Genomic DNA, 19,433 nt, shown 5'->3' with positions numbered 1-19,433 from the left:
TTGTCCAAAACACACTGCAGGAATAATCTACTTTTGAGACTGCTTTGCAGAAATAATTCAGTTTTGAAACTGCTCTGGCCCCAAAACACACTGCAGAAATAATTCAGTTTTGAAACTGCTCTGGCCCCAAAACACACTGCAGAAATAATCAGATTCAGACACAGTGCAGAAGTAATCCACTTTGAGACTGCTTTAGTCCAAAACACTGCAGAAATAATCCACTTCCAGACTGCTTTGGTCCAAAACACACTGCAGAAATAATCCACTTTGACACGGCTTGGGTCCAAAACATACTGCAGAAATGATGCAGTTTTGAGACTGCTTTGGTCCAAAACACACCAGAAATAATCCGGTTTGAGATTTTTAGGTCCAAAGCACACTGCAGAAATAATCCAGTTTTGAAACTGCTCTGGCCCATAACACCCCAGAAATAATCCAGTTTTGCTGCCGCTTTAACTGCCCTGATTCAGTGCTGGGGAAGTCTGAATAAGCTGAGTAAACTACAATTCCCAGGATTCCCTAGCACTGAGCCATGCCAGTTCAAGCAGGCTCAAACTGGATTATTTCTGCAGTGTGTTTTGGATCGACACAGATTATTTCTGGAGTGTGTTGTGGAGTTCTGCCATCCTCTAGCTGCGAAAAGACCCCCTTTCCTCCTGTGGTTTGAGAACAGGATGAGTCCTGAAAGGATATACTGTATGTTTGGAGGGATACATTTGAGTAGGGTCCCTGGTCTCTTGCCTCCAAGAGTCAAACCTGTGTGTTTAGGCCAGTGGTCCCCAAACTGCGCCCTTTAAGAGATTTGGGATGTCAGCTCTCAGAAGCCTCATCCCTGTTGGTCAAGAGTCTGGGAGACGAAGCCCAAAACCATTTGGGGATCACTGGTTACATTATGATTAGTTTTAAATGCTGGGTTTAATAGGGAAACACATCAGCTGTTGCGGTTGGTGGGGATTCTCTCTGCTGTGGCTTTGTAAGGTTTTCTGCCCCTGGCATCCATTCTAAGCATGTTGCTGTAGAAACGTCTGGAGGGAATGTTCAGGAGGTGGCCCAGCTTGGCAGCGGAGGAGGAGGTAGGAGAGGAGTTCCTTGTGTGGCTTACAAACATCTTATCATTATAATTATTTCACCATTATTACAGTTGTTAGCTCCGACTCATCCTGTAAATAAGACGCCTCCAAGTCCCTCCATCCTCTACCTTCCAGCTTAGGTCTCTGTGATGGAGTCTATCCATCTGGCGTGTGGTCTTCCTCCCTTTCTATTTCCCTCCACCTTCCCCAGCATCTTCTAATGAGGTCCTGCCTTCTCATGATGGGGCTGAAGTATAGCAACCTTAATTTAGTCATCTTGGGGCTCTAGGAAGAGTTCTGGCTTGCTCTGTCCAAGGACCCATTTGTTTGTCTTACTACAATAAGCCCTTAGTTAGTATCTGCTGGGGTTTGGTTCCAGGACCCGCCTTTGGGTACCAAAACCTGTGGATGCTCAAGTAGTCCCATTAAACATCATGGTGCAGAGGTTCCCAACCTGTGCTTTTATTTTCCGTTCCAGGAAAATAAAAGAAATAAAAATGGAATGAAATCAAATAATAAGACTATATCCTTAGATGTACTCCTAAACACCATTAACATGTAAGGCATAGGGTAGGACTCTTAGGGGCTATAGAAATAAGAGCTGCGCTAGTTAAAAAGGTTGGGAACCCCGGGTTTAGTGAAATGGCATCCCTTACATAAAATAGCAAAGTCAACCTTTGCTTTTTGGAATTTATATCTTTTTGGAATATTTTAAAACTGGATGGTTGAATCTGTGTGTAATAATGATGATAATAATGATGAATAATGATGATAATAATGATGAATCCGTGGATATGGGAGGAGGGGCAACTGTATTTTATTTACTTATATCTCGCCTTTCTCCCAATATAGGTCCTCAAGGTGGGGAACTGCAAGTTTAAAGCAATGCAATTTTTAAAACATGGGTTTCAATGGGCTGTGTGTGTTTATCTATCTATCTACATATACTGAAGCTTGTGCTCAAAATGGAAGACATTTTAGAATTCCTCTTGGAAAGGTTGAAATATAAGACATGTCCTGCAAAGAGGAGGTTGTCTGGTCAACCTGTATAAATCCCATATATGTATATAATGCACACACCATATACAAGTCAGGGTCTAATCCTGAGAGCAAGATGTTTTATTATTAGCCTTTTGGCTGAAGAGCTAATAATACTATAAATAATACTATAAATAATAAATAAAATAACATTTGTTTTGCACTATCACAGTATCTAGTTCCCCAGACAGACCTCCCTTTTACTCTGGTACTGACTGTCCTCCTCCTTACCCCAAATTGCCTCTCTCCAACTCGCCTTTTTAATTATTTTAATCTCTATTTTTATTTGTTACTGTTTTTCTTTTGGTGGGAGGGATTATGCTCTGTTAACTTTTGTTCTTATTAAGTATTATATTGTATTAATTGTATTTCTGTAACCCGTCTTGATCCGTAGGGAGAAGTGGGATATAAATACATTATTATTATTATTATTATTATTATCATCATTATTATACACAGCTCCTTAATGAAGGTGACCTATTGGTCATTTAGGGAACAGTCCTTGACCTTATTCATGCGTCAACCTTAATGAGGCTATATATGTGTGTGTGTGTGTGTGTGTGTATATATATATATATATATATGTCATATGTGTGAAATATTAAGGTTCATAACACACTGCAGAAATAATCCAGTTCAGGACTGCTTTAAGTGCCCTGGCTCAGTGCTAGGGAATCATGGGAACTGTAGTCTATTGTGGCACCAGAGCTCTCTCTGACAGAGGCGCAATGTCTCACAAAACTACAATTCCCATAATTCCCTAGCATTGAGCCAGGGCAGTTAAAGCGCTTTCAAACTGGATTATTCCCGCAGTATGCTCTGGATTTGAGTCTTCCTTCCCTCCTGCACCTATTCCCCTCACGAACAACAACCTAAATTCCCCTCAACTGTCTCTCTACCTAACTCCCTATCTCTCCAATTCACAACAAAATGGCGGCCGGCCGCTCCCCTCCCTTCCCCCCCCACAACCCACTTTTCCCGCCTAAACCCCGCACCGACCAATGGGAGCGAGGGAAAGCGTTTCATAGCGGGGGGCGGAGCTAATTATTTTCCGCCCCGCCCTCTTCCCGATGTCGCTGCCAGGGAAGGCTCCGCCCCTCTCCGCCTCGCCTCGTGCCGTTCGGGGGGGCGTGGCCAGCTTCTTGGTGGGCGTGGCCAGTGAAGCAGAGGGGAGCGAGAAAGGCTGAGCATGCGCAGGCGCGCGACGACGGGTAAAGCAGCATCACTGTGCTGCTGCTTCTTCTGAGGCTTTGCTCTCCCTTTGAGGAAAAGGGAAGCCCCTTTTCTCTCTCAGGTGCAATTGCACCCCCTTATTTACCCCCTTTATATCCCCTTTTAGACCCTATTTCTTAATAAGTACCTTTCTTAATACCTTTATTTGGTATTTTTAAGTAGCTCAGCCTTCCCTTTTCTCTTAAAATTTGCTTTTTCCATAAAAGAAGGGTGCACAACAACAACAACAACAATAAACAACCCCCCAAACCTCCATTTTTTCCTCCAGCCCCTCTTTCCTCCTCCTCCACCCTGTTTTTTGTCAGTTTGTGTCAGTTAGGGCACCATCATCATAGCCACAAATAAGCCTAAGAACATCCCAAAGCCCTATTTTGGGTTAAAGAGCCTTCTTCTCCCCCCAAAAAACCCCAAAGTTAGGAATATGAACTCTTAATTTTAATAGCATTAACCATTAAATGCAATGTCTTTACCCTTAGGGATGTCCTTGGCTCCTTGAGGGCAGGTGTCCTCCTTTTTCCCCAAGGCATGTCCTACATTTTCAAGCTTTCTGTCCCAATTTCAGAATAATCCCTTTATTTTTGAGCATGACTTAAGCAGGATGGTGAATCCACATTTATATGCCTCTAGAGAGGTCTTGTAGCGCCTTTGGGGCTCATTGGCAGCATGAGCTTCTTGCCTAGACTTAAGTCTACTTCCTTCCAAATGCATTTGCAAAGGAAGAAATAGGTAGCATGAGCTTCTTCTCTATAGGCTTAAGTCTACTTCCTCAGATGCCTTTGCAAAGGAAGAAATAGGCAGCAGGAACTTTGCTAGACTTAAGTCGACTTCCTTCCAAATGCATTTGGAATTTGAAACTGCATCTGAGGAAGTGGACCGAAGTCCAGGAAAACTCATGCTGCCTCCATTTTGTGGAGCCTTGCTCTCCTTTTCCAAGGCATGCCTTGCCGTTCCCATCCTTCTCTCCCAGTTTCAAAATGTCCTCCATGTTGAGCATAAGAAGCATGAGTTTATATGTTTATAGGAGCGGTTTCTAGCTTGTTTCATCATGCCTTGCATTTTCCTTGCGTGCAAAGAAATCTTGTAGCGCCCATTGAGACCCACTGAAAGAAAGAAGTTGGCAGCATGAGGATTTGTAGATAAACGTGGGTCCAAAACGCACTGCAGAAATAATCCAGTTTGAGACTGTTTAACTGCCTTGGCTCAATGCTAGGGTATTCTGGGAACTGTGGTTTTGTGAAACATTTCGCCTTCTCTTTCGGAGAGCTTTGGTGGCCTCAATAAACTACAATTCCCAGGATTCCTTAGCACTGAGCCAGGGCAGTCAAAGCAATCTCAAAGTGGATTATTTCTGCTGTGCGTTTTGGACCTAAATCTTCCTACAGTGCCATTTATGAGCGGCTCCCAACTGTTCATCACCTAAACCTTCAGTTGACGAATCTGCCATTTAAAGCGTGAAGCTTAATTATAAATGTACATTTGCTGAATCTGAACAGACTTATATCCTCAGTAAACATTGGCCCCATACAGACAGGCCAAAATAAACCTGCTTCGGGTCACTTTGGAGAGATGCTGTTTAAATGATGCATGCGTCCTAAGAGTCCTGAAGCCATGCCAAAACCACAATCCAGTCCTAAGGAATGGAGCGCAGCTTTGGCACAGCTTCCAGACTCTTAGGATGCATGCATTATTTAAACAGCATACCTCCAAAGTGACCCGAAGCAGCTTTATTTGGGCAGTCTGTAAGGGGCCTTGGGTGCGAGTCTGCCGATAATTGTGACTCCAGACTTGCAATCTCTTCGTTCTTCACGGTTCCTTCTTAATCTTTTGCTTTTAGCAAACTGAAACGTAAACTCCAAGCAGAGAAGGTGGTCAACTATGGACCAGTATCCATGTGACGACGGTTCCCTCCAATCTGAGATGCAGCTTCATGAGTTTTCAGGGAATCAGGCTTTGGATTGTAATGATACATTCAGCCATGATTTATGCCCAGATATGAGAGACATGATTTATTCAGGACTGAACAACGTGGATGTGGATCCTAGCCTTTCAGCTACGAATATCAATAACGACTCTTTGGAGGACAACCTGGACTCACTGTCTTTGTATTCGGTGAAGGATTGCGATTCTACTAAACTCCTAGATGACTGTGACACAGATTCGCGGCCACTTTTGCACGGTGAGGTGTCCTGGTTGGTTGATTTGTAGCATATATAGTGGACCCTTGTTATCCGTTGGGGTTTCGTTCCAAGATCCCCCATGGATAACAAAATCCGTGTATGCTCAAGTCCCATTAAATATAATGGCATAGCAAAATGGTGTCCCTTATAAAAATTGAAAAGCAAGGTTTGGTATTTGAAATGTATACTGTTTTTGAACATTTTCAAACCATGGATGCTTGAATCAGTGTATAAAAAATCCTTGTATAAGAAGGGCTAAATAAATTATTGGGTGATTTTTATTCCAACTCCCTTCTGCAAGATGACTCAAAGCAACCCCAAAGCCAAAAGCATTCACTGAGAATCTGCCTAAACTGAAACCAGAAGTGACATTACTTTCTGTTTCTGTTTTGTCTGGTTTTGATTTAATTTTTTCCAGGGGCATCTGTGAGTTTTCAAGGAATGTTGTTATTATTGTTAACCTTTATTTATAAAGCGCTGTAAATTTACACAGCGCTGTACATACAGTCTTTTTAATTAGACGGTTCCCTGCCCTCAGGCTTACAATGTTGGTGGGTTGGGCAGAGGAAAACTGCTATGTTCCACATGGGTTTGAACCATTTGGGGGAGCGGGGGGCAAACCAATCACCTGGAAAGATGTGCATTTTTATAAAGTGCTTTGGTGCATTGATACAGCTCCCCAAGGGATGCATGGTAGTGAAAAGTGGCCCTAACCCCCCTCCACTGTTGGCCACCTGTAGCCTAAAAAGAAAAAGGGAAACCTAAGTTCTGGCTTTGGATTTGCAGAGTAGTCCCTCTCTTGCCAAGTAACTCCCATCGCTCTTCACTTCGTCACAAAAAGGACCATAAAACATGAATGGCAGGTGCATGGTTGTAAACATACAAGGAATGTGGATTGCTTGTTTAAAGGTGTTCTGAGGACTCTGGTGCTGAAAGTCTAGGATTAAAGTGGTATGGGACAGATTTGTGAAACGTGCTGGAAGACACACAGCAGCAGCAACAACAACAGAAGGGTTGAAACCATTTAAAAACATTAACATATCTTTGAAAAATCAAAATGTTAGCCTCACCAGGTAGATCTTTGTGCCTGAGAATATAGTAGTGGATTTAGCTTACTCTCTGCGAAATCAGTAGCATTCACTCACCACTCTTACAAGGTCCAGGGCTGGCATATGCGCACCATTTTCTTCTGCCATACGGAACCAAGCAATAGTTGGGAGATGGGATATTTTTCTTCTGCGACAAAATCCTCTTCATTATTTAAAATCCAGACATTTTCTTTGAGAGCATTTCTATTTTGGGTTTGAAAGTGCTTTCCATGCATTGGCTGTGTTCCCACAAAATACTGAGACAACATTTTTCACGATCCTGGTTTATAGTTCACAAGCGTGTTGCTCAGTTCCTTGCCAACCAGGAGCTTCCTTCACCAGAATGGGAAAGCCTGGAGTTATTCCCATCCAAAGCAAGGCTCCTGTCATGTTTCTCCTTTAAAAGGTCAAAGTTAGATGACAGGGTCTGAAGTTCTCTTCTGTTCCGAATTTTGTTAGATGAGTACCAAGACCAGATCTCTGTTTCCTGATAATGCTAAGCTTTTCCACCTTGATAGTTCCTAGTGAGTTTTAGTTGTTCCTGCTTATAGGAGAACACAAATCAGAGTATGAATTAGCACACTTACATATGAAACAGTAAGCTAGGATCTTGAAGAATTTGGGCATTTAGTGTGTGGGTGAATGTGGTGACTGTCTAATGAATCTATACAGCAAACTGATTTGGTATTATTCGTGTGTTGGAGAAGTGTTGGGGTGGGGACTAAGCAAAAACTGGCTTGCCTAACACTGCCTAGCAGGGTAAACAAGATTTGAACCAGAAATTATTTAGGTCACACTCGTATTAACTGCACCAATACTAGTAACGTTGTCTTTATGTTTTTAGAATTAGGGCTTCCTGCCCCTTCAGCACCAAAAGAAGCGGAGCAAGGAGGCAGATCCAGCTCTGGCAATGGAAAGAAAGGCAAGAACCAGCAAAGCTCCCCTCAAGCTCCTTTTCTGGATTGCAGCCTCTGTGGGAAGGTTTTCAGCAGCACCAGTTCACTTAGCAAGCATTATGTGACTCACAGCCAGGAACGGAAGCATGTCTGCAAGATCTGCAGCAAAGCATTTAAGCGGCAGGACCACCTGTATGTATCTGCTAATAACACTGATTTAAATATATGAGGGTAATTCTTGCTCCAGTAGAAACAGTTTGCATCTGTACACGGCAAATAACCATGCACAGTTAATATTCCTGAGTTATTGGGGATGACACAATCTGGCTTAAATTAAGTAAATGGCAAAACTGCTACTGAAGTTGCTTTGCAGCTATGGTCTGAACACACTGTTCAGTAGAGTGATATGTTTTCAGGTTTTGTAGCACTAGTCTAGGGAGAATTCCAGCTCCGAATAGGCAACTGGTATTTTGGAAACAGAGGCTTTCTAATGTTGCTTTGTGATGTGTGAAAGAATTTAAGGCCCACAGAGAATTGCGAGGTGAGTAGTTGTCTGAGGGGATATTGGTGCAAAGATTTACAGGGAAAGTATCTTGAACCAAAAAAAAAAAGTGGAACTCTGGAAAGCTATTGACCTATTATTTTCTTGGGGACCAAACTAATATCTCCCTATTCCTGCTGCCACTTGTAGCTTTCCAGTAACACATCATCTTGTTATTGAGAGAATTTTCCATGAAAGCTAGAGCCTATGGCCAAAGATCTGGGCTTAGTTATCCCCAGGAGTGGTTAACCTGTGCCTGGATGATAATGTTTTAGATTGGAGTTGGAGGCTTGTATGGTGGAATACTGCTACTAATTCGTTTCAGCTAGAAAAGTATCATACTTGAGCAAAGGCTAATGTAGAACCTTTCTCTCTGGCATCATGTTTTATACATGGAGGGGTTTTTGGTTTTTTTTAGAGGCGCATTCAGTTGTGTGCACCCTCACTGTTCGAGATGCAAGTTGGGCCAGAGGTCATAGCGGAACAAAACAAAACAGGATTATTATTGCCCACACAAAACATTTATAGCCCTGCTTGGTTAGGAAAGCTGAAGGGACAGCTGGGATGAGCAGAGCAATACCAGTGCCTGGTCAGTGCCTAGGCCAGTGAAATCCCTGTCTGATGATTCATCTTGTAGGGACAGTTATCTGGAGATACGGATTTGCAGAGCTAGCCCTGGCACCTCCTGACATAGAGCCGAGGCATAGATTTATTACCCCTGAGAGTGCACCCACCTTTTCACTCCTCATTGTTCCTTCCTTTCCTGCCTTGGGCTATCACCTTCTTTTAACCTGCTTTCCTTTGGCTGTGCTTCTTTAAATTCTCTTTCTTTGACATTTTGCCTGCCCTTCCTAACCTCAGGACCAAAAGAACTTGGCCAGTTGTATTCAGAAAGTTGTTTCTGACTACCCAAAGTTCCTTTCTAATGAGAAGACAGTTAAAGTAATTATAAACATACCTCTGTTAACAGAACTTCTGCCAAAAATTCCTTTTTACAGTCTTTTTATGGCCATCCAACCCACACTTATTATCCACATCTTCTGTCTAGATGGAAGGTTCTCTTAGCAGAATCAGCACTGGAGGGATGTTGAAGGAGAAACATTGACTATAGGTATCAGATGGCTGCAGCATGTCTGCAATAAGCAAGTCAATAAAGCTAGAGGTTTTATTCCAGCTGATCCAACTGTAGCTATGTCTGCCTCCTTGCAATAGGAAAGGTAAACATCAGCTGTTTTCAGCATCTATTACTGAGGATGTGTGATAGCAGAACAGCAGAAGAAGAGAAAAGCAGATACAGTTGCCTCCCTGGTAAATTAAAAAAGCAACATGTACCGGTAGTTTTGTAAATTTGGCCATCAAAATGGAAATTGTAACAAAAGTGAAAAATGGTGAGAGCAACCAAATAATAATAATTAAAAAAAAACATTCCTGAATGGTTTTTGAAGAAGCTTTGAAGTAGTCTATATAGCAGGGCCAAAATTCTTCTTTTTCCTTACACAAACTTACCTGACCTGGTTGTTTCATTCCACATTTGTAAATTGTTAGTTTTGGATAAAAGGTTTGCTGAAAATGCTTGAACTGTTCTTCCTTTTTTTGCTGCAGGAATGTGTCCCTATTCTTTCCATGGTATTTCTGTGTCTGATGCCAAATTTTCTGTTAAAGAAGTAATACCCAGGAACACATCTACCTTGTTAACTGTATTGCCATATGCTTCATCACTCTTAGGTCTTTGAATTGTGGTATTGATAATGAGAGTTACATTAACCAAGATTGGAAGAGATTTTTGTGATTAATAATAATTTTTCAGGTTATCCCTCTCTCCAATGCTGGCATTTTTAAAAGATTGTATCAATTCTTTCCCCAAAACTTTAGGAGTGGTCACATGCTAACCCACCAAAAAACAAAGCCGTTCATGTGCATAGAACAAGGTTGCAATAAGAGTTACTCAGACCATCGGTCTCTTCGGCGGCATTATGAAATGCACCATGGTTTGAAGTTGTTAAAGGATGATGATGCTTCTGAAGGTGCCCCTTCTCCACATGAGTCCCGAATCCAGATGGGATCCAACAACACTAGAACTGCAGAGAGACTGGCTGTTCATCCTGAACCTCAAGCCCCTAATGATTTCCTCTTGGCCAACAGAGACTTGTTGAGGTGTATTGTCAGTAACTTTGTTGGCCAGAAGTTTCCACCCGCTTCTTCACCCTCGGTGGGACAGAATGAACCAAACTCCAGGAGATCCTTGCAAGCTTGCACCTCCCTTTGTGGGCAGATTTCCTGTGTTCCCACAAGTTCTGCTATGCTCATGGAAACCACAGGTGATACAGAAATGAAGGAACTTTATTCTTGTCAAAAGAATACAACGTCTTCCAGTTTCTATACCATCATTAATCCTGGAAATGTATCTGTACTTGGGCCAGCAGAGAACACAAATTTGCCAGACCGACAGCCACATTCAGACCCTCCCTTCCCTTTAGAAGCCACACCCATGGAGTATTGGTCAAACAGTGGTATTCCTCATTTCCCGTTATTCAGAGGCCAAAAGATTCCTGCTACTTCTCACCAGTCAAGCGGCAGCTTCCAGTGGGTTAGAAATGTGCCACCAGCTTGCACCAAAAGCAAAGGCAGTGGTGTTTATGTTGCTCAGATGTCATCTGCTTCAGGTCAAGACATTTCACAAGGAGTTGGGGGGACTTCCCCTGCTTTTGATTCTTTGTCACATAACATTGACCATCCAGATGTTTTATCCTTCAGCCCACTCTTAAAAACACAAGGGGAAATCTCTGGGGAGCCAAAGCTCAGTGGCTTTGAAGAGACTTTTAGGTCAGGAACAAGGTTTCCAGATGCTCCACAGCAAGGTGTTCTGCAGAAGAGTGAAACAGGGCCAGTCTTCAGGCAACTGTTTATGAAATCGCAAGAATCTTCTGTGAACCAGGACAAACTACAAGTTCAGAGTCACCTGTTCCAGAGGATCACCAAATCTCAGCACATCGTGTCTCACACCCAGATTTCTGCTCCATCGCAGCTAGTAGTTGGGGAGACTGAGCAGGTAGTAGCGAAACCACACCAGAGCATGTTGCAGCAGCAGCAGACTGATTTACTTCACTCAGTTACAGAACCAACAGAAAGGGAACAATCTCCTATACATGCAAAAAAGGCCTTGGCCCAATTTCAGAAGGACTTCCCATCTGAAAGTGAAAAAGAAGGGCAGCACTCAGCTACTGTTCTGCAGCCCTTTCAGCCATTTTCTGTACAACCTGTAAACTCGGACAGCATTTCTCATGCAAAGCAGGCCAGGACCTTGAAGGCAGGATGCCTGGGATTCAAAGACTTCTCTAACCCTAGCCAGTCACTAATGTATGAATCCACTCCAGGAAACCACACTTATGGGAAACTGAGCCAGTTAGAGAATGGCTCTCCTGGATCAAGGAAGAAAGAGAAGAGCAAAGCTTCTACCAAAGAATCAGGAGGCAAAGGGCATTCTCGATGTGGTAGACCCCGTCGGAAAGAGAAGCCAAAGTTCGACGTGTCTTCTGTAGCTTCTCCCAGTCAAGTGGCCATGGCATCCTTCTCCTTGCCTAGTACCTCATTTGACAATGGGGCCAGAGGGAAGGCAAAGCTGCCTATTTTCAACAGAATTCAGGTATGTTTAAATAACTCTCTTTATAAAATTTAAAAAAGGATTCATATTTTAAAAAAGAACTTAAGCAAAAGCAAAGAGTGCTATTCTCTGTTGTTTATATCAGGGCTGGGGATCATGCAACCCTCCAAGTGCTGTTGGTTTCCATGTTCGAGAAACCTTAGCCAGCACAGCCAGTTTTAAGAAAGACTGGAAATGTTAGGCTACGTCTGCATTGCCGAAATACTGCGGTTTGACACCACTTTCACTAGCATGGCTCAGTGATAAGGAATCTTGGGATTTGTAGTTTGTTGAGGCACCAGAGGCCTTGGTGAAGGAACCTAAATATGTCATAAAACTACAAATCTGAGAATTCCATAGCACTGAACCATGGTAGTTAAACTGGTGTCAAACGGCATTATTTCTGCAGTGTCGATGCAGCCTCTTAGTCTAAGAATATCTGGAGAGAACATGGTTACTACCCTTAAAAGTCCGTCAAACTTTATGAGTCATCAGACTTTCTTGTTAGCGTATATGGAGAAAATCTATTAGGCTCATCTTATGCAATAGACAGTACTTGGAAAAGTTACTTTTGGGGCTAGAAGTTCCAGAATCTGTCCATCGGCAAGGACATGTAAGGATTAAAGGATTAAGGTACAGATATTTAATCACTGTGCCACCAGGGCTCCCTTAATTAATTCTTAAGATGAAAAGTTTATTTTAAAAGGATTAAGCGCATTTAACTTTTTCCCTCCCCTCCAACACAGGGTGGAAATATCTACAGTTATACTAATGCAGTGAGGGAAGAACACTTTTCTCCTGGATGGTAAGCATGATGTTTTAATAGTGCCTAAAATAGATGGAGCATGTGCTTTTATTTGCTAGGCATCCATTTATGCAGCGGTAATGGGAGTTACATACACATGTGCTTTACGTATTTTCATTTAGTTAGGAGTTTGCTGGGATCATGCTTGTCAGCTGAAAAATTGGTGCACTAAAAGACATTGCCTTATTTATATTGCTGTGCTATTTGGGATAAACACAGAGATAGTAGTTGTGATAAAATTTGGACCACACAGGTGGGGTTTTTTTAACCAGTTCCCCAAATCTGGCAACCTCTTAGAATTTCCATTAAGGAAGATCACAAAAAGGGGATAGTCCTTTGGACATCTATGGGTGCTTGAGATTGCTGTCTTTTTTCTTCTTTACTTTACACACAACCTATATATAAAGTTTGGGAGTATTTAGGTGTAAGGAAAGTTTAGCATGTTTAAATACAAAACTGAAACAGGTGAGAGCGTATTGTTTGGAACTGAAAACTTTATATTGATTAGCTTCTGCCTAAAAAGCACAGACCCTTTGTCCCATGCCAGGATAAAGGCTGAGACATATACTTGGTTTTCTCTGACACCGTTTCAAAAATGTCTTGTTCAAGTCATTTTGAAGTGTCTAGAATTGCTGGTTAGTCTTTAAAATGCCACACGACTTCTTTTTCTTTCCCATTTTATACTGAAACACACTAACAAAAAGAACTATCTGAAACATGGTGTGCAGGGAGAGAGAAAGAGAGAAAGTGTTTAATAAATTACTAGACCAGCTCTCTTTTAAATGCAAATTCATCAGGACCAGGCAGAGGATGTCAACCCTGGAGATATAAGCCTATAACAGTATCTTATAAGTCAGAGATGGGATGCCAGAGGCAATGGCTTTGTGAAAAGCTAATCAGAAAAGTTTATGCTAGTATATGAGATTACTGTTTGCCAACTTTGCCATGCTAATGAAAGCTGATTTGGGAAACTATACTTCTGCCTATTAATACACTTAATAGTACATGCACAGAGAAAACTTAGGGGCTGTCTGAGGGATAGCAAGCCAACATTTTTAGAGAAGAAAGTGTCAGAAATGGTTTGTGTTATGGTATATGGCTGAGGCTGTTCAAAGAATATAAGTACAGCTGTTCAGTTGGGCTGACACATGCCCCTGAGGAGCTCTTTGACTTCCAGCCATTATGTTTCCAACAGCATTTACTTGTATACGATATCCCATTGGGTTTTTCTTCTCTAGATAAAACAGTTTGCAGGTAAATGAACTGCGGAAATTCATTTCAAGACAAATATAAAACACACCCTCAAGCAGAAAACGTAAATACGCATACAACATGGGCTGAGTGTAAAGTACAAAACAGTGAAAATTCAGGCTTCGTAATATGTTTTCTCATCTCTTTATGCATCATCTTTTCCCATCAGTGGTAAGACTGAGGGAGATCCTGGAGACAAGAGTGAGCATGGAAGCAACTTTGTTTGCACAACCTGCAGTCAGCTCTTTTATACTGAGAGGGGCCTGAACAGTCATATGTGTTTCTATAGTGAGCAGTGGCGGCCTCCACCAATGAAGGAAAACCAGCAGGTAAAATAGAAACCAAACTCTGGTAAATGAATAAAGGTTATTCCCAGTGCTGATCGTTCATATAAAGTTGCTATAACAAGGAGATTTGTTTGTATTATATAACAAAGGAGTACCGTATAATGTTTGTCTTAATAAGGGATACCAAGTCTGAATCCCTGCTGTGGCCACAAGACACACTGGATGGCCTTGAGTAAGTCCCCAAGATTACTAAACTGGGGCTTTGGACATTTCATACTTGGACATACCAAAAGTTCATATTTGGGACATATCTTGAGATGATATGATATACTGGGGAAGATGATATTGTTTAGTAAAGTAGAAAGCAATGGGAAAAGAGGGAGACCACACAGGTGGATTGATTGAAAGAAGCCATGAATGCCTTGAATTTGCAAGACACAAGGAGGTTAGTTGATGAACAGGGGTCTTGGGGGGTCTCTCATTTATTTGGTCACTATAAGTTGACTTGAGGGCAAATGACAAGAGGATTGTACCTAACTGCACTTGAATTCCCTCTAAATAGCTTGCCTTCTGTTCTTATGTGACATTGCTTGTCACATTTTTGTATTTATTTAGAAACACTGAACTACTGTCTCACCTGAAGGTGCTCAAGGCAGTTAGCTTTATAAACAACAGTAGATTCATTAAATAAAGATTTATCCAAAACATTCAAAATATTGCAAGTTATTTATTAATTCAGTGGTAGAGACTGGTGGATGTGGGTTGAGACAGAACCAATCTGCTTGCATTGTTTCCCTTTCCTCCTTTGTTAACATTTTGAAAAGTCTATGGCTTATGCAAGGGAAAGCATCAGTGATATCAGGCATGTTGTTTCCCCTACTATGGCTTCTGGCCCATGTAGAATAATTATGCCAGGAGGAATACTCCTTCGTATTGATTATTGAACTTCTTTCCTATTAAGGAAATCTGTCCCCTAGTGATTGGAGGTGTTATTTTAAAGTATAAATCAAATAAAATTATCAAGTTAAGCCCTCCCCCCATAATGGTGCACAGCCCTGCTATGTCTGCTAGTATAGATGCCAGGTGTCTCGGTTTCATGGTCTTGGAGCTATGGTAGAGAGACACTCTTTTTCCCCCATAGAGCATTCTTTCTCCTTTAAAAAAATACCATACATTATTATTATCTGCCTTAAGCTCTTTGAAAGGGGCAAGGTTGAAAATAAAATATGATTAAAGAATTAGTGTTGCATTTAGTGTACTTGTTGCTAGAATGCACAATTTTTATAGATAAATATATATTTGCTCTCCTTTAAGGCATGTGAGGCAGAAAATTTACAAGCTCAGAAACTGTCCTTCAAGGCAGCAGGAGATGGAGACACTACTTCTGAAATCAAAAGGCCTTCAGAAGATGTAGCTGTAGCACCTTTTGTAATTCCCGTCTCAGTACCTGTAACAACTACAAATCGGCAGCAAGAGGACAAAGTGGGTAGTGATTTCTGTTATTAAACTCCGATAATATGAAGATATGTTAAATGTTCAGGACCTAAATGTACTAATTGATAACAGAGGTGCATTGGGGCTTCATAATTGTGTGATGTGTGTGTAGCGTTCCAACCTGTGTAGAGTGTAGGAAGGGGTTTGTATTGTCATAAGGCTGTTCTTGAACAATAGAGGACCAAAATACTTTATTTTGAAACATTATTTGAACAGCATCAGAGAACTCTGACTTAGTATTTCTATAGCAAAACTGCAAATTTAAACTGGGCAAATTAAATTGTTGCACCTTTATACCTTTGACCTATGTATATAGTGGTCTGATATAGAGTGTTTAAAGTTCTTTGCAGCTATTACTTCTTTGTAAATCAGAGTGAAAATCATGTTGTCCTCCAGATGATGTTGGACTGCGTTTCCCAGCATTCTTCATTGTTATTGTCTTAGGGATGGTGGCGTAGAGGTTGTGAGATGAACCCTTATGTAAGCCACATAATGACATCACTGCAAAGCTGAGCATCCTGACTTGTAGTTCATTCTCTTGACCACTGTGCTGTGCCAGAACTCTGGGCATGGGGATTTTTCATCTCCCAGATCTTGGTATATCAATCCTGTAATTGCATCAAGTCCCAGAATTTCTTCAGTGATTGCTTAACAGCCTGCAGTTGTTGATCTGAGTTTCCAACTCTCTCTTGTCTTTATTGACACAATACTTCATTGAAATGACTATTGTCCTTTAGCAAACCCAAAATCTACTGTTGCTGAGCTGCTTCCTGTGTGTCCCTTGATCAAAACTGTTCTTGTGTCAAAGGCCACATAACTAGTCTTACACAGCAGGCTTTCTAAAATAAGGCTTCTTTCTTTATCTGTGAGTGATTTGTTCTCTGGTATGGGTTCCCAATGCTCCTGCCTTTTCTACCACCACCATAAAGAATGTAGGCAAGCCTGCAGTTCTGTGATTTCCTTTTGCCATTAATGCACTTCTCCCTCTTCTTCAATGTCTGTAATCCGGGATAGACTTTCTGTTCAGCAAAGGAAACCTTTCAAGACCCCCAAGAGTATGCACATTCTGTGGTCTCTCCTTTCACTCAGACCCAACCATCCTCTTTTTCTTTCTGCTCTCCAGTAGTTCCTCCTCCCAGAATTTTACAGATAGGCACTAGGGAACATGCAGTTTCCCAGAGTTCTCTCTCTCTCCTATTCAAATGGCGTTCATCCCCCAAAGATCTGCTGTAAAATATTTATGGCCTGAGAAGTTATCTCAGATTGGTCAGTAAAGGAGAGACCCAGTGAAAGTCCAATTCAGTAGCTAGAAGAACAGTGCTCCAATCTTCTGCCCACCAAAAGGCTATCACTTTCTCACTTCTATCACTTGACAAGCGTTTGTATGTTTCTGGGTAGCATCAGAGTTGCCAATAATGGTAGGGCAGAGAGTGAAAATAGCTATAGCTGGAAAATAGCTATAACAAAGATGCAATAGGTAAAGGAGCAAGACACTGATGTCATAATCCTGTCAGCCAGTAGAACTGGTGGATCATAGGAAAGGAGAAAACCAAGTCCTGTGAGTACAGTTGAAAGAGATGGGTATACAGTGGGGGTCTCCATGTCTTCAGGCTTGCCATCCATGAACTTAAAATCTGCGGACGGCAAGCCCCATTGTTCCCAAGGCGGCTGTGCACATGTCACGCCACTTGAGGTCTTATGTTTTTTGGTATCTGCAGGGGAGGGTCCAAAATGAATCCCCCGCAGATACTAAGGTCCAACTGTGTTTAGCCTGAAGAAGAGAACAGGATATGTATTAGCTATGTTCAGAAACCTGGAGGACTGTCACATAGAAGATGGGGCAGACAGGTGTAGAATAACAGGTGGAATTTTCAAGAAATGAGATTTCACCTAAGTATTAGGAGAAAGATCCAATGGCGAGAGCTGTTCAGCAAATGCTTGCAAGGTGCTGGGTTCTACTTTGCTAGAGGTCTGGATGGGCATCCATCAGAGATGCCGTAGTGGCAAGATCCCTGCATTATACAGGGAGTTGGACTGGTATGCCTTTTAGTTCTGTGATTCTTGATGGTCTTTCAGGTGTGTGGTCTCAAGTGAGAAACATCCAGTGCTGCTTGCTTATTTGCATATCAGGCACTAAGCAGGCCATATTGGTTTTGTTTTTCCCTGTAGCAGTTTAAGATCCCATGAGTTGTGTCTGTTTTCTCAGGCTGATGAGAAGGAAAGCCAGGATGAAAAGGATTTCCAGGAAGGCATGCCACCAAAGAAGAAGAAGAGGAGGACTTGCCCAAAGTCACTTTTCATCCCACCACCTCCACTAGTCTGCAGTGAAATACAACCTGGCACTGGAGGATGCTACCAGAGTAACCTTCGCTCACCTGTCTTCCTCATGGATCACCTCCTGCAGGGCTTAGTCCAGTGCTCACCATATACACCTCCACCAATGCTCAGCCCCATTCGTGAGGGTTCAGGACTATATTTCAACACTCTTTGTTCCTCCTCTGCAAATACTGCTACTACCAATGCATATAGCTCAGTTTTAAGTAAGTAATGACCTTATAATGCTCTGAAAATATAAAGATGCCTTATACTGAGTTAGACTGTGAATCCATTTAGCTTTGAACTGCCTACTCTGACTGGCTACTCCTAGAATTCATGAAGGCAGGGATATTTCCAGCTTCGCTATCTGATGTCCTTTTAGAGTGTCAGGCAATGCTATCAAGCACCTCCCCTCACTTTAGGATGAGACAGTCCAAAATGAAATGAGAAGATGAATCTTGTAGGTTGAATAGCACTCAGTGTGCTACTGGAGTGCATTAGAGGAAAATTATGAGTAGTGTTGTTGTTCTCTATTAAAAGTGTTTAGGTTTGCAGCCAGTAATGTAAGTGTGTCAGCATTCAGGAGAGCAGTTTCTCATTTTCAGTAATGGGGAATGTTTGGATGCTGCAGCCTAGACACTTTCTTAATGCTTGTATTTGCCTGTTTCATTCCACAAAGGTCAGAGAAAGCATATGCAATCAGAAACAAACACACATACCCACACACACATTGTCTGTCTGTCTGTGTACACCTTCAAGTCAGCTGTCAACTTAAGGCAGGCCCATGGAGGGTGGGAGAGGATTCTACTTTCTTCATTGTATTTCTGTCTTTCCTTTTCCAATTTAGATGGAGTGGATGGAGCCCTTTTGTTCTCCCTTGTGAAAGATACCACCAAAATCAGCATAGAACCGTAAGTGAGGGGATAAGAATACTGATAAGCAAGTGCAGTGATACCTTACCTTCTGCTGCTCTCTGGGTTGGTGAGCGGAGGAATCCACATAAATGGGCTTCACCCAATCATTTACCAGAGACAGGGGAAAGGATGTGATGTTATAAACCATTTGGTTGATTTCCTATGTCAGTTATCCCGAGGCTTCAGTTCTTGCCCTGCCTATGCCAAGAGAAAGCTCTTTTTCTTAACTCCTTCATCCTGTGAAAGCCATTCTCTGTTGCTGCTTTTACTTCAAATTGTTTATGAGGACAGAAGATGGTACAGAGAAGGGCTACCAAGGCAGTTCACAACAATAAAACACTATCCTGATAACAATAAAACCATCATAAAAAAACAGCAAAACCAGAAACTAGCAAATGCACTTAAAGCCTGTCAGAAAAATTGTGTTGATTTTCTTCCCAAAAGCTGTCACCAAATGAGAGTTCCATATCCAGGTGCTGTCATTGAGAAGGCCTTATCTGATCTCATTTGCTTCAGTGCAGGTGTCACCAAGTTAACAATCTGTGCATTGCAGATTGCATTCTGAGTAGCTCATGCTTCTTGTTAGATGTACATCTGTCTGCATGGCATTGTGCTTTATTTATGTATTAATTCTATGTTACTCTATACAGCAACTCAATAAATTTCTTAGAGGTAATCTTACA

General features: G+C 41.9%; 1 protein-coding gene across 4 annotated transcripts in view; it reads left to right on the top strand.

Moving 5' to 3' along the window:
* The first annotated feature begins 558 nt into the window (after positions 1-558).
* LOC121917527 (zinc finger protein 541-like) overlaps positions 559-19,433 on the top strand; it is a 27,241-nt gene continuing 8,366 nt past the window's right edge. The window contains exons 1-9 of one of the 4 annotated variants that reach the window (XM_042443573.1): positions 559-696; positions 5,176-5,517; positions 7,451-7,694; positions 9,916-11,686; positions 12,430-12,488; positions 13,909-14,068; positions 15,341-15,508; positions 17,727-18,060; positions 18,684-18,747. In XM_042443573.1, coding sequence (XP_042299507.1) covers positions 5,217-5,517; positions 7,451-7,694; positions 9,916-11,686; positions 12,430-12,488; positions 13,909-14,068; positions 15,341-15,508; positions 17,727-18,060; positions 18,684-18,747 — 3,101 coding nt within the window. In that variant the 5' untranslated portion in view covers positions 559-696; positions 5,176-5,216. The other 3 variants (XM_042443575.1, XM_042443574.1, XM_042443572.1) reach the window with 3 other exon arrangements.

Source organism: Sceloporus undulatus, unplaced genomic scaffold (genome assembly GCF_019175285.1).
Source record: "Sceloporus undulatus isolate JIND9_A2432 ecotype Alabama unplaced genomic scaffold, SceUnd_v1.1 scaffold_23, whole genome shotgun sequence".
Classification (NCBI taxonomy): Eukaryota; Metazoa; Chordata; class Lepidosauria; order Squamata; family Phrynosomatidae; genus Sceloporus; species Sceloporus undulatus.
Note: the sequence above shows the minus strand (reverse complement) of the source record. Positions and strands in the feature narration are given on the sequence as shown.